At 42.4% G+C, this 12,443-nt stretch overlaps 1 protein-coding gene across 1 annotated transcript in view; it reads left to right on the top strand.

Annotated features, from left to right (window-relative positions):
* Positions 1–6,352, top strand: part of Myocd (myocardin) — an 88,143-nt gene extending 81,791 nt beyond the window's left edge. The window contains exons 14-15 of the mRNA XM_040748866.1: positions 2,338–2,395; positions 4,618–6,352. Of these exons, the coding sequence (XP_040604800.1) occupies positions 2,338–2,395; positions 4,618–5,189 (630 nt within the window). The 3' untranslated portion in view covers positions 5,190–6,352. The remainder of the gene's footprint in view (positions 1–2,337; positions 2,396–4,617) is intronic.
* Positions 6,353–12,443: the final 6,091 nt, after the last annotated feature.

The raw sequence follows: 12,443 nt of genomic DNA, 5'->3' as shown, positions 1-12,443 counted from the left end.
TACTCAATGGACAGAACTTTGTAGCAGTAAGCATTGTATGTTTGGTGGATTCTGTTACTGAATAGGCTGGATACCTTCCCAATAGAGTGAACAAAGTGTATCCGTATGTTGTATGTATGTACAGATAGCTGCAAGTTAGAAGAGTTCTGTTGATGACTTTTCTACTTTATGGTATTGTAAAATGGTGTGCATTTGATCCAAATTGCATTCTGAAGTTGGGCTTCATTGTGAGCTAGTAGTGTGTGGCAGTGTTCTGGGTGCTGGGCAACTAGGGTGAGCCACACTGCCTAATTAACTGCCCAATCACAAGAGAAACCAGGTGCTCTATAGCATGCTGTGTTGCTGAACTAGGGTATGTAGTGGGATATGTGTGCACAATGCATCTTGGTCTATGATGATATCAGTTTAGGGTGTCTTTACCTGGCCATAAGCCTGTGGTCAGCTGAGGATCATTTGCAGCAGCTGAGTGATTCAGGGAGAGCAGGCTGAGCAGGCATTCACAAAGGACTGGATTTAGAGCCAACTTGTCACCTGTAACTGTCACTGAAGTTGGATACACACTCAACTTCTCTTCAAGAAAATAAAAGTATTTACTCTGTAAGGATTATGGATAATCTAGTACATACCTCATTGTTTGTTCACATGACAGGCATTCAAGTCGAGAGCAATTATCAATACTGTGTTTTCCTAACTTCTTAGCTTTAAAACTCAATGTCCTTGAAACAGTGCTAATGGCTGTTGAAACTAAGTAATAGATACAGTGAGGTTCACTGACTACAACACTTACATCTATGTTTGAAAACACATTAGAATTTAAAAAGTAAGAAAAAGAAAAACACGGGTGATTTTATGTAGTAAATCCTCTGTGTCTACATCCTAGCAGCCAAGGCTTAGGGAAATTAGGAAAATAAGTCCTGAAAGTTCTCACAACCCTTATCTTGCTACATGCCAGGTGTGATGTTGAATCCATCCAGATGAAAAGGCTATCTGTTTTGTCATGAGTCAGCCTCTGGCCATTTCACAGATCCTCTACCTCTCCAGCATTTGCATGAGGGTGTCAAGAGTATAGTCTCACATGCTATGTTCGGCATGTCATAGTTTCATCTGTATCGAGCATACACCCCTTCTTCTTGTCACTGGCCCCAAAGCCATACAGGACAATAGGTATTTTCACAGTATTCACACCATATTAGGTAGCAAGCTCCAGAGACGACTTGCAAGACAGAGAGACAGGTGTATGTTCTGTTGAAATACCAAATCATTTTATAGAATAGATTGAGCACCCAAAGATTTTGGAAACCAAGGGTGAGTGCTCCTGGAAATTGGCTCCCAACCATACCAAAGGATGCATAGTTCAAGTAGCTTGAGTTTATATATGATATTGAATAACCACGTTTATGTACTTAACCCAGAACAGAACATCTATGTCAGATGCTGCCTGATATCTGGTCTCCTGAAGTCAAAACCAAGGCAGTAAGATTTTGTTTGCCATCAAAATATGTCATGCAGTAGACTTTCTCGTTTCTGAAAACCTCAGGAGAAGTAAGACTGTGCTTAACCACTCAGATGAGCAGAGGCAAGGGTAGAGATACAGATTCTGCAAGTGGAACCAAGAAAATTGAAGCTGAATCCCTGAGCCATACATATCCATAGCAACCAAACAGAGTTATACACAAGTAGCTTCGGAAGTGAGAAAGGGATACATGCTGCATATTAAGATGCCTACTTCTGGGATGGAAACTCCCTCGTGAGGCTAAGATCACTTTCCCATCTTCCTCATTCTTGTTTGTTGTGTTGGATTATCTAGTTCAGTGGATTATCTGTGTAGGATTTATACTAAGATTTTTGATCAAATGTGACTAAAGCCCTTTAGCAGGTCTAGCTAAGCTCTTAACAATATCATTCACTTCAGCCAAAAGTAGAAATAGCCCAAATGCCCATCAGCAGGCAAATGGAAAACAACATGTGCTAGAGTCACACCACAGAGAACCATCAGTCCAAGACAAAAAGCAATCAAATTCATAGAGGCAAGAAGGAGAATTGTGACTAGTGGTGTTGGCAAAAGACTACTGGAGGGTTTGTTTGATGTGTGTAGAGTTTTAGTTTTGCAGATTAAAAGAGTTCTGTGGGTACATAGTGTTGATGATCACATTTAAAAAGTGAATGTATACTTAAAATGACTGAGATTACAAGTTTTGTTACGTTCTATTTTACTAGGCTTTTTTAAATCCTTAAGCAAGCCTAGTCCAAAGCCCTACAGTGACTGCTTCTACTGTCTCCATACCATTGTAATCACCATCTAACATCTCTGCTCTCTTTTTGGCTGATTTGAAATAGCAAATGACTCGGAGTCAGCAGATGGATGAACTCTTGGATGTCCTCATTGAAAGTGGAGGTAAGACTGCCTTGCCCACTATCCATCAGGACCCTCTACACCTGTACATCCTATAGGACATGGCCACTGATAACCAAGGTCAGGGACACACTGAGTCAGATACACCAGGTAGTCTGCTAGTAGAGTTACTTCCTCTCAGATTGTAGGTGTGCTTTGTTTGCAGTGAAGAGAACCACAGTGGATGATTTCTCACCACCTTTAGCCTGGGGATGCTTTGCATGTCACCTTTCAACAACCCATCCCTGTCTCTGCAAGTGTGGTCTGTTATTAGATCATTTTTTCTACAATTCTAATCCCTGTCTTCTTTAATACAAAAAGAAGAAAAAAAACATGAAAATAGTGAAAGTTTTGTGCTCACTACAAAAACTGAAATTCAACCAGCCATTCCCACTGGATTCTCCCATTCATGCTTAAATGTTACTCAACAATAAAAGTAACCAGTGTGCTCTTTAACCCATTCATTCATTTATTTAAGAAATGTCACTAAATGTATGCCTAGCATTTGAAAACACACAAAGAAATCAGGGGTCTGATGGAGCATTGTGAAGGTCAAACAGGAACATGGGGCTGAACTCTTAATCAACAGCACTTGAAGTTTAACAGGAGGCAGTCAATGACTCAGAGATTGGATGGCAGGCATCATGTTAAGCTAGTTTTTTACCAGATAATTCTGTGAACAGCAGTCTGGAAGGAAGGAAGACAGTGCACATGGGAACCAGTGTTTCTTATCATAACCAGGAGGATGAGAGAGATTGGTTTGGGCATATGTGTGTATTTAAACTTTGCGATGGAAAATGACTGTTCATACCAGGTGCTCCTTCTTTTTACTGAAGTATATGGCAAGGAGGCAGAGTAGTGAGGACACAGAAGGGAGTATGGGAGAGTCTAGGAAAGGATAGCCATGAGTTAGTAATGAATGAGTTGAGTGTTACAGAGAAACACAAGATTGTAAGGTAGAATTAAATGCAAGTAGAAGGCTTGATGCTATCACCTGAAAGTAAATCTAGCCAGTTCAGTTGAATTGTTGTTCTTATTCTATATCCAGACAACTTGGAGAAGGCTAAGAGAAAGTGGTAGAGAATTTTTTCTAAGCTAGGAGAGAAGGAAAGAAAAACAGGAATAACTGTAACAATGACTCAGAGAATATAATCCAATCAAGGAAAGAAGTGATATGGGGGCCACTGACATGCAATGGTCAATAGTACAGCCAGTAGATTAGGTATCTAAGAGTGTCTTAGGAATAACTGACCCAGCACACTTCATAGGAGTGAGAGACGGTGAAGGAGAAGGACAGAGAGTGAGAAATTCAGCTTAAGATAGAGTTCTTGGAAGGATATTCTATGCAAGGATGGATCTTAGGGTATCAAACAGAGTGGGCATGCTGTCATCACTCGAATGGATGGGAAGAACAAGAAACTGAGAGGCCAGCATAAGCAGTGTGTGATTTCTTTTTTTAAAAAATTTTAAATTAGAAACAAGGTTGCTTCACATGTCAATCTCAGGTCCCTCTCCTTTTCCTTCCCCTCCCTACACTCTCCCACTAATCCCCCCAATATGCCCTCTTTTCCCCAGGGAGGGTGAGCCCCTCCATGGGGGTGTCCATAGTCTGTCATTTCATCCAGGGCAGGGTCTAGACCCTCCTCCAAGAGTCCAGGGTGAGAGTGCATCTCCCATTGTGGGATGGGTACCCAAAGTTCATGTGACTTCTATGGATACTATTGTCTTTAAAATAAGAAACACTGACCTGGCAAAATGATTATGAACCAGGGGATAGTTTCCAAAAGATGAGGAGGTGTGATCAGCAGACCTAAACTAGGGAAATGGGCTTCCCTAAAAACCACTGGTAAGAGGTGGGGTGGGTATCAACATATAAATAGTTGTGGATGACACTCATCCCTCATTTGCTGTCCAACAGAGAGTATAATAGGGGCATAATGTCCTCCGATAACAGCTAGTGGTAGTGAAGGGAATGAAGAAGCCAGCAGAGAAGTATTTGACCATACCAGAATGGAAGTTCCAAAGCAGGAGTATTTTGGGAAACCTTAAGAAGGAAAAAATTGAGAGACAACATAGGTAGGGTGAGCCCAGGGTTAAGTCCTGAGCAGGAAAGCATGACCATCTTCTGTGCTTTCCCTAGAGCAACTCATTTATTCCAAAGACGCATCATGTGGCATGACCGGTTTGAGGTGGCTTAACAATTTCACACTGTGTTTTACCAACAGAAATGCCTGCTGATGCCAGGGAAGATCATTCATGTCTTCAAAAAGTCCCAAAGATACCTGGGTCCTCCTGCAGCTCTACCACCATTCTCCCCAAGCCTTCAGCTTCCTTTGAACAGGCATCTTCAGGGGGTCAGATCTCCTTTGATCACTATGCCACAGATAGTGATGAACATCTAGAAGTCTTATTGAATTCTCACAGCCCCATGGGAAAAGTGGGTGACGTCACTCTCCTCAAAATTGGAAACGAGGAGACTCCTTTTGATGGAATCATGGATGGCTTCCCAGGGAAGGCTGCTGAAGACCTCTTCAGTGCTCATGAGCTCTTGCCTGGGCCCCTCTCCCCGATGCCTACACAGTTATCACCCTCGTCAGTGGACAGCAGTGGTCTACAGCTGAGCTTCACGGAATCTCCTTGGGAAACAATGGAATGGTTGGACCTTACTCCACCTAGCTCCACGCCAGGCTTCAGCAACCTCCCCACCAGTGGCCCTAGCATATTCAACATCGATTTCTTGGATGTCACAGATCTCAATTTGAATTCCCCCATGGACCTCCACTTACAGCAGTGGTAAAACACCTGAGTTACAAATGCTAAGGAAGCTTGACAGGAATTCCATTTGGAAGGCACACAACCAAAAATACTTGTGTGATCCAAAATATGAAGAGAAAAATGGGGAGAAAAAAATCCCGGCAATGGAGGTTTCTGCAACAATCAATCAGAACAAAAAGGAGTCAATTATTAAGATATGTATAATGGAATTACTACAAGAATTCAGTAACTGTTAACCTCAGTGATGCACTCAAAACTGTGCTTTCTCAGATTAAGAATGCCAAAAATGTCTTTCACTGCCTTTTCTTACATCAGTATTTTTCTAGCCCACAGTTTGTCTCGGCTGTTACTGGGACATAAGTTCACACTACAGTTTGTCTCCAGCATTATTGGGGCATAAGCTCACACTGTTAGCTTTTGTTATGAACTTACTAAATGTTCTGTGGAAGGAAAACAAAGCCTCCAGAGAGGGCAGGGAAGCCAGTCCCTCAGAGGTTCTGGAAGCCATGCCATGGTGGAAGCAACGTCCCAGGTGTCCATTGTCTGTCAGAAGAGCAAGTCTTGCTTCAGCCCATAGAGTCCTTAAGGCAAAAGAGAGGGCCAAAATCAATCCATTCTGAGAAAAGCAAAAGCAACTCAGTGTCCCTAAGCCCCAAATTGTCCCACTGGACTGGTCATCACTGACAACAGCTAACTAGCATTGTCTAGTGAATCCATCCAGAACATATTGCTTTTTAACCAGTAGCCCAATTGTTTCTGCCATCTCTATGCTCATCAATGATATAGAGATGGTGAGAAACTTGAATCAAAAAAACTTCATGCCATGGCCAGACACTCCCGAGGCTCTTAAATATAACTACCTCTAGTTCCAAAGTCTAGAAGTAAAACAATCAGAAAGGCAACTGGAGGCCCAGGAATTCATACTGAGGCAAGTTAGAATTACAGAAGAGTGCCATTTCACATTCCGGGAAAGAGATACCATGGATTGTTATTGTAGTACTAATTGATAGGGCCGACTCCTCCTTCTTGCTCCTCCTCTTTCTTTTCTGTTCTTATTATGGACAGAGAAAGTTCACCTCAGTTTATCATCCTCTCTCTACTTTTCTTTCAAGGTATAAATCATTTATGGCTCTTTTGGGTTGGATGATCTCTCTCTCTCTCTCTCTCTGTGTGTGTGTGTGTGTGTGTGTGTGTGTGTGTGTGTGTGTGTGTGTGCGTGTGTCTTTTTCTCCCACTCACTGGGAAAGTTGAGCTTCTCAGGTGTAACAATTTGCCATACACCTATTAAAGCTTTCTTCTCTTTTCTTAGAACATTAAATCCAAACTCCCTTGCCACACTCGTTCTTCACATGCAGATTGACTGCAAACTGAATTCACAAGAATTTCCTTAGGAAGAAACTGGGGGCGTGGCCCATTGGTCACAAAGCTTGTTTATTCTTGTCTGATTTATGGACAGCCTTTGGTTTGTGTTGCTCTGGGGAAATTGGAAATCATTATAGAGTGAAGATAAATCAGGGTGACATCTATGGTAGCGAGCATTTTGTCAGGTGTCCAGAAGAAAGCACGATTGCACATTGGAAGCAATGGGAAGGTGAGAGACTGTAGTCTTGACATGTGCTCCTCATTGTTACTGTGTTTGGTCAGGGCACAGGAGACAGAGGAAGACAACACAGATTGCAGGAGTCTCTCAGAGGCTCACTGTGGCGCCAGTTCTAGTAATTATAATGTTGCATGCTATAGAAAGTAGCTGTTGCTGTTTTGTTTTAATTTAAATCACAAAGGCACTGTTTTCTTCTTTTGTAAAAAAAAGTTCACTGTGCACTTATAGAGAAAATAATCAACAATGTTGTGAATTTTTAGAAGTTGTCTTTTTGATAAACCAAAGATTTAGAAACCATTCCATTGTCAACTTGTAAAAAAAATGTTTGAACACTGAGTGTTTTTGGTGACCGCTACTCTGAAAGCCACCAGATCTTACTGTAGGGAAGGAAACACAGAAGTGCACACACATGTAGTTTTATACATGTGTATGGAATATGTGTATACACATATGCATACATATGTATACAAATGCATATGTGTGCACGTATTTGAAAGGTGACATTCAGAGTGCCTCAAACCCTCAGTCTGCTGTGAATGATGTGTGGTCTTTTTTTACTTTGAGTTGCTTATTAATTAACCAGACTACACGTATGTGACTATATGTGACTAAGGACTCCAGCCCAATGCTTGTAGCCACTTGCTACCATGAACAAGCTCCTCCTGGCAATGAATATGGATGTGAGAGAACAGAGCCTGGCAATGAATTCAGATGTGAGAGGATGGAGCAGCCTCGCTCCATCAGTGGCTGCCACGGCTAGTGCCTTCTCTTACAGAGAGTCTAAAGGGAGCATGAAATTTGTTCTGACATTCCTTGATCTGCATTGCGCCTGAAAGGGTCTATGTGATGAACTTGCCATTGTGTCTGTATGTCCATCATCAGAACCACAAATCCACAGGCAAAGCTTAGCATGAAGATGAAGCTATGGAGAGAAACCATTATTGCCACATTCCAAACATTGGTTTGACCTCCGATGCTGATGTTTCATCTGAGTCTGGATGAAGCTTGCTGCTCTGTGCATTTTTAAGACTCCAGCTGTACCATATATGTTATCCCTTCCTTGCTTCCTTGGAAAACAAACCCACATGGTGTCCTGCCTCCAAGCCCCTCATCTGAGTGGTAATAATTTTCCCTTTGGGAATTCCTGTCTGAGCTATTAGATGGCTTTGATTTTAGCTAGACTGTGGGGGATTTTTTAAAATATTGTTCAAATTGATGCACACACTTCACAATAGACGAAAGGGAAGACAGCTCTGGTTTGTTACTGCAAGCCAATACAGCTAGAGCGGGTCCCTGGATACTTGGCCTCAGCCTTCTCCCACCATCTCCCCAGGCCGTGTTTACCCTGTCTCACAGCACAGGGAAGAGATTGGAGAAAACTAGGAGATGACTGATAAAGATGGATCAAATATTCATGTTTATCCAGTTATCTTCTATTGTTTTTTTTAACTCTAGGTTCTTTTAAGCTGTTATGTCCTCTTGTGGTGACAACATTAGATATGCAGAGATGGCCACACTTGGGTTTAGCAGTGTTCCTAGGAGCCTCAAGGGACCACATGGTTAAGATGCCTGGAATATCCCCATAGTAAGGAGAGTCTTGGTGGTCATTCCTACTGTGGCTACAGGATAGCAGATCCCTCTAGATCTAAAGGAGTACAAAGTCCCCCCAAGCAAGATCTTCCAATAAGCAGGGCTCAGTAATGATGCCTCTGCTTCTAACTGTGTTATCGAGAAAACAGGGATCAGGAGAAAGAGTGTGGGAGAAAGGAGGAAAGAGAGGGAAAAGGAGGGGAGGAGAGGGAGAAAGAAGGAAGGGGAGGAGAGGAGGGGACAGAGGAAGGAAGGAAGGAAGGAAGGAGGGAGGGAAGGAAGGAAAGGAGGGAGGGAGGCAGGAAGGGAGAGAGGGAGGGGGCAGGGAAAGGAACGGAGGAGAAAAGAAAACCAGAGCCCAACTTCCTGAGCCATGAGCCACTTGGTTCAGCTATGACGTCAAACAGTGAAACTCAAACTCGGAAGGAGAAAGCTCTTCTGATCAATGGGATGATTCCACCTGTAAAGACAGACATTCACACAGCCCCCCTCCTGAGGTTCTAAGTCTATGAACTGGCAGGCTTAGGCCTTTCAAAAACATTAATTGGGGAAAAGTGAATAAAATCTGCCCCAAGCTTTTAAAATATTTGTTCTCAAAAGTTATTTATTTATGTTCAATCAACCAGCTTTCCTAGAGCTAGTTAGGCTAAAAATTCCCAGGTGATGTATGCTATCCAGGGAGTGGCCACTGATGCCTACCATGTACAGAGCACAGGGAGCTTCAGAGGTTGGTTTAGCACAGATGTTGACTGTCTGGGGTGCCACAGCTCCTCTGAACAAGAATGCCAAGACTCTTCTGGCACCTTGCACTTAAATGCTCTTAACTGTGATTAAGGGGTCTTGGTTTTTACAGAAACAGAAGACTTTTTTCATGAAAAGCTCTTGCCACACAATCTTGTTTGTTTTTGTTTTTTGGGGGGAGGGTTGGTTTTTTTTCTGCCAGGGTCACAGGACAGAAGTGTATCTTGGAGATCTGTCTCTCATCATTTAATTAGGGAGAAGTTTGGGACTGTTTTACCAGACAGAAAAACCCTTTGGAAATAGGAGAAATGTTGAAGGAACATTCTTTTTGCCTACTCCCAAATCACCACAGTAAGATCCCTGGACAAAAGGGACAGAAGTGGAGGGTGGGTATCCATAGTGAGCCTCCATCTAACAAGAGAAAAGCTTCAGAGAGACTAGAGGTCCCTGGTCCCTGCTGCTTCTCCTCAGCTCCATGCTGCATTCCTCACAGGAAGAATCCCATAGTTTACTGTCAGATATAAATAAACTTGGAGTCCTGATTAGTCTAACACAGAACAGCAGGGAGGTTTAGAGGCAGAAACTTCCTGTGACTTCCTAGACAGATGACATCAACAAACATGGAGAGTCAGGGTCTTAGAGCAAGATGGTCCCATAGTTCCAGGAGCCCATCAGTTGTGTCCAGAAGCCATTGCTAGGAGAGGACATACTGTAAGGAAATGGTTTCAAGACAGGAAGGGATTTGGGAAGAACTTTGTGGCCATCTGCCAGGAATATTGTATTAGCACCCATGGGATTCAGCAAGCATGAGTGAATTCCTTTTGATTCTAGGGAATCAATGATACACCCACAAGCAGGGCTCTGGTGCTCATTCTAAATCTGGGTTCCCATGATGGGCTTCAGAAGGCTGTTCTTTCTTCCTCTACTTGGTTTAGATGTCCTATGGTGCAAAGGGGCACAGCAAGGCAGTCCACGGAGCTCTTCAAATGTTTTCCAAAGGAGCAAGACTCATGCTACTCCCAGGGCTCAGTTCCAATGACCTTGTCAAAAGGACCAAGGGCAAAGAATTGCTGGGAGATGAAAATCAACCCTCAGTGGGACACAAAGCAATGTTTTGGAAAGAACAAGGAAACAAGCATGGTTTTCTTGGCCCCAGTGTGGTGGTGTTTTCATGTTGGTCTCCTTTGTTCTGTATAATATGAAAGAAATGTGGCTCACTGGGAGAGTGAAGAAGCAATGGCTAAAATACCAAAGTTGGCATGTGTCCTTTTTTTTAAAAAAAAAAAGCATATATTTTTAAATAAAATGTTTATTTTAACGAGATGCAAACAGTTTTTTCTTTGCTCATTTTCTTGTTGGAGAGTATGTGATCCTATGGAGGAGCTATGATGCTACTGATGACCTTTGGACCAGAGAGATATCTCCAAACCTGGTTCAGATGAGAACTGCTCTTTGCCTATAGGGTAGTTCTGCCTTCGCTCACATTGTTCTTCCCTTACACTGGGGTCATTGCACAACCTATGTATAATTACAAGATTATGGTTAATATCAGCAAAATGTAAAAAATTCTAGCACAAGTGAACTCATTCCTAAATGTTTCAGCAGAAATTTCACTGTTGGCAGTCAGCATCTGGGTTTCTCATGAGTCCCTGAACTTGTTTCTGTAGCCTGGAGAAGCAGGTACAAGTTCAGTTTCATGGCCTAGATCCCCTAAGCCAAAGAGTGGAGCCATTTCAATCTCATGGATCACAGAGGGGATGGAGTGCTATTACTCCAAGGGGCCATGCAACGAAAAGTCCAAGGCAGAGTCCTACTACAAAACCCCTATGTCTTAGTTACTTTTCTTTGGCTATAATAAAGCATCATGACCAAGGCAACTTATAGAAGAGAGGGTTTATTTGGCTTACAGTTGTAGAGTAGTAGTCCATTAGTGTCCAGTGGAGCAGAGGTAATAGGTAATAGGAACAAGCAGCTAGAATAACTACTGAGAGCTGAGTGCTCTGCCACAAGCAGAAATCCAAAGAACCAACTGACTAGTCTTACCATGTGGATTTTGAAATCTTAACACCTATTCCAGGGACACCTATGCATGCTTTCACCAGCCATGCCACATGCCATAGTCCCCTCCAAACAGACACCAAGTAAGGACCTAGAGAGACTATTTGGAGAATATCTCATTCAAACCACTACACTCTGCTTTCCAAACTTTGTCTTTGTCTAGAGGACAGAGACAAGTAGATGTGGGATGATGTATAATCTGCTAAGCACATAATCTGGGCTACCAGAAGGATATTTAATAAAGTCTTGGTAGAAACAAGAAAGCTTTAGAGAACATTTGACCAAGGTAATAATTACAGAAGAGTTAGGAAGCAAATGGGAAGAGAATATTGTGAGCAGAAGGTCCGGCCTATGCAAAGGCTTCAGAATAAAGGAAGGGACCACAGTCAATAGATGTAAGACCTGCTCATTGAATTATAGCCAGGGGGTAGGCTGCTGTCATTGAAATTGGAAAGATATGAGGAGAAAGTTGGGAGCTCTGTTTGCTTGTTAGAGCGGCCATTTAAAAAGGCTCCAAACTGGGCAGTTAAAGCAGCAGAGATTTTTTTCTGGTTATGGAAGTTTGAACTCAAAATATCAAAAAGGGACGCTCCCTGGTGGTCTAGTGGTTGGGATTCGGCACTCTCACTCAAAATATCAAAAAGGTTGATTACTTTAAGAGTTGAGAGGAGTCTATTCCAAGCCTCTCACTGTGGCTTATTTTTTTCAGTTGCATCAATTGTGTATGTGTGTGTGTGTGTGTGTGTGTGTGTGTGTGTTTATGTATGCTTACACACATATGTATACTTGTAGGAGTCAAAGGAAAACTTTAAGAGTTGGTTATTTCCTTCATGGGTATTGAACTCAGGTTGTCACACTTGGCAGCAAGTACCTTTTTACTCTGAGTCCTCTGGATGGTCCTTTCTTAATGTCTATCTTCATAAATTTGTATGATCATATCCTTGTATCTTTGAACTGTCTTCCTTCTGTATATCCCTATGCTGAAATTTCCTATTTATAAAGACATAGGCATATTAACTTAGAGTTGGCTCTAAGGGCTTTATTTCAGTCAAATCCCCTCTGTAAAGACCTGAGTGCTCAGCCTTCAAGTTAAGAAACGATGTATCAGCTTAGAACAGAGGAGTCTAATAACTTTCCATGGAATAATGCTAGCCACCATAGGAGATCTTTAAAAGCACAGGCTCCCTCCTGCTCAGGGCAATGATGACCCTTGTAAAGGAAGCATGAGCTAAAGATGGGTGTTGGACTTGGAAGATCATGGTCTTCTGGGGTCAAATCTAAACCTGA

The sequence above is a fragment of the Mesocricetus auratus genome, unplaced genomic scaffold, assembly GCF_017639785.1.
Source record: "Mesocricetus auratus isolate SY011 unplaced genomic scaffold, BCM_Maur_2.0 Super-Scaffold_100007, whole genome shotgun sequence".
Taxonomy (NCBI): domain Eukaryota; kingdom Metazoa; phylum Chordata; class Mammalia; order Rodentia; family Cricetidae; genus Mesocricetus; species Mesocricetus auratus.
This window is presented reverse-complemented; position numbering and strand designations above follow the sequence as displayed.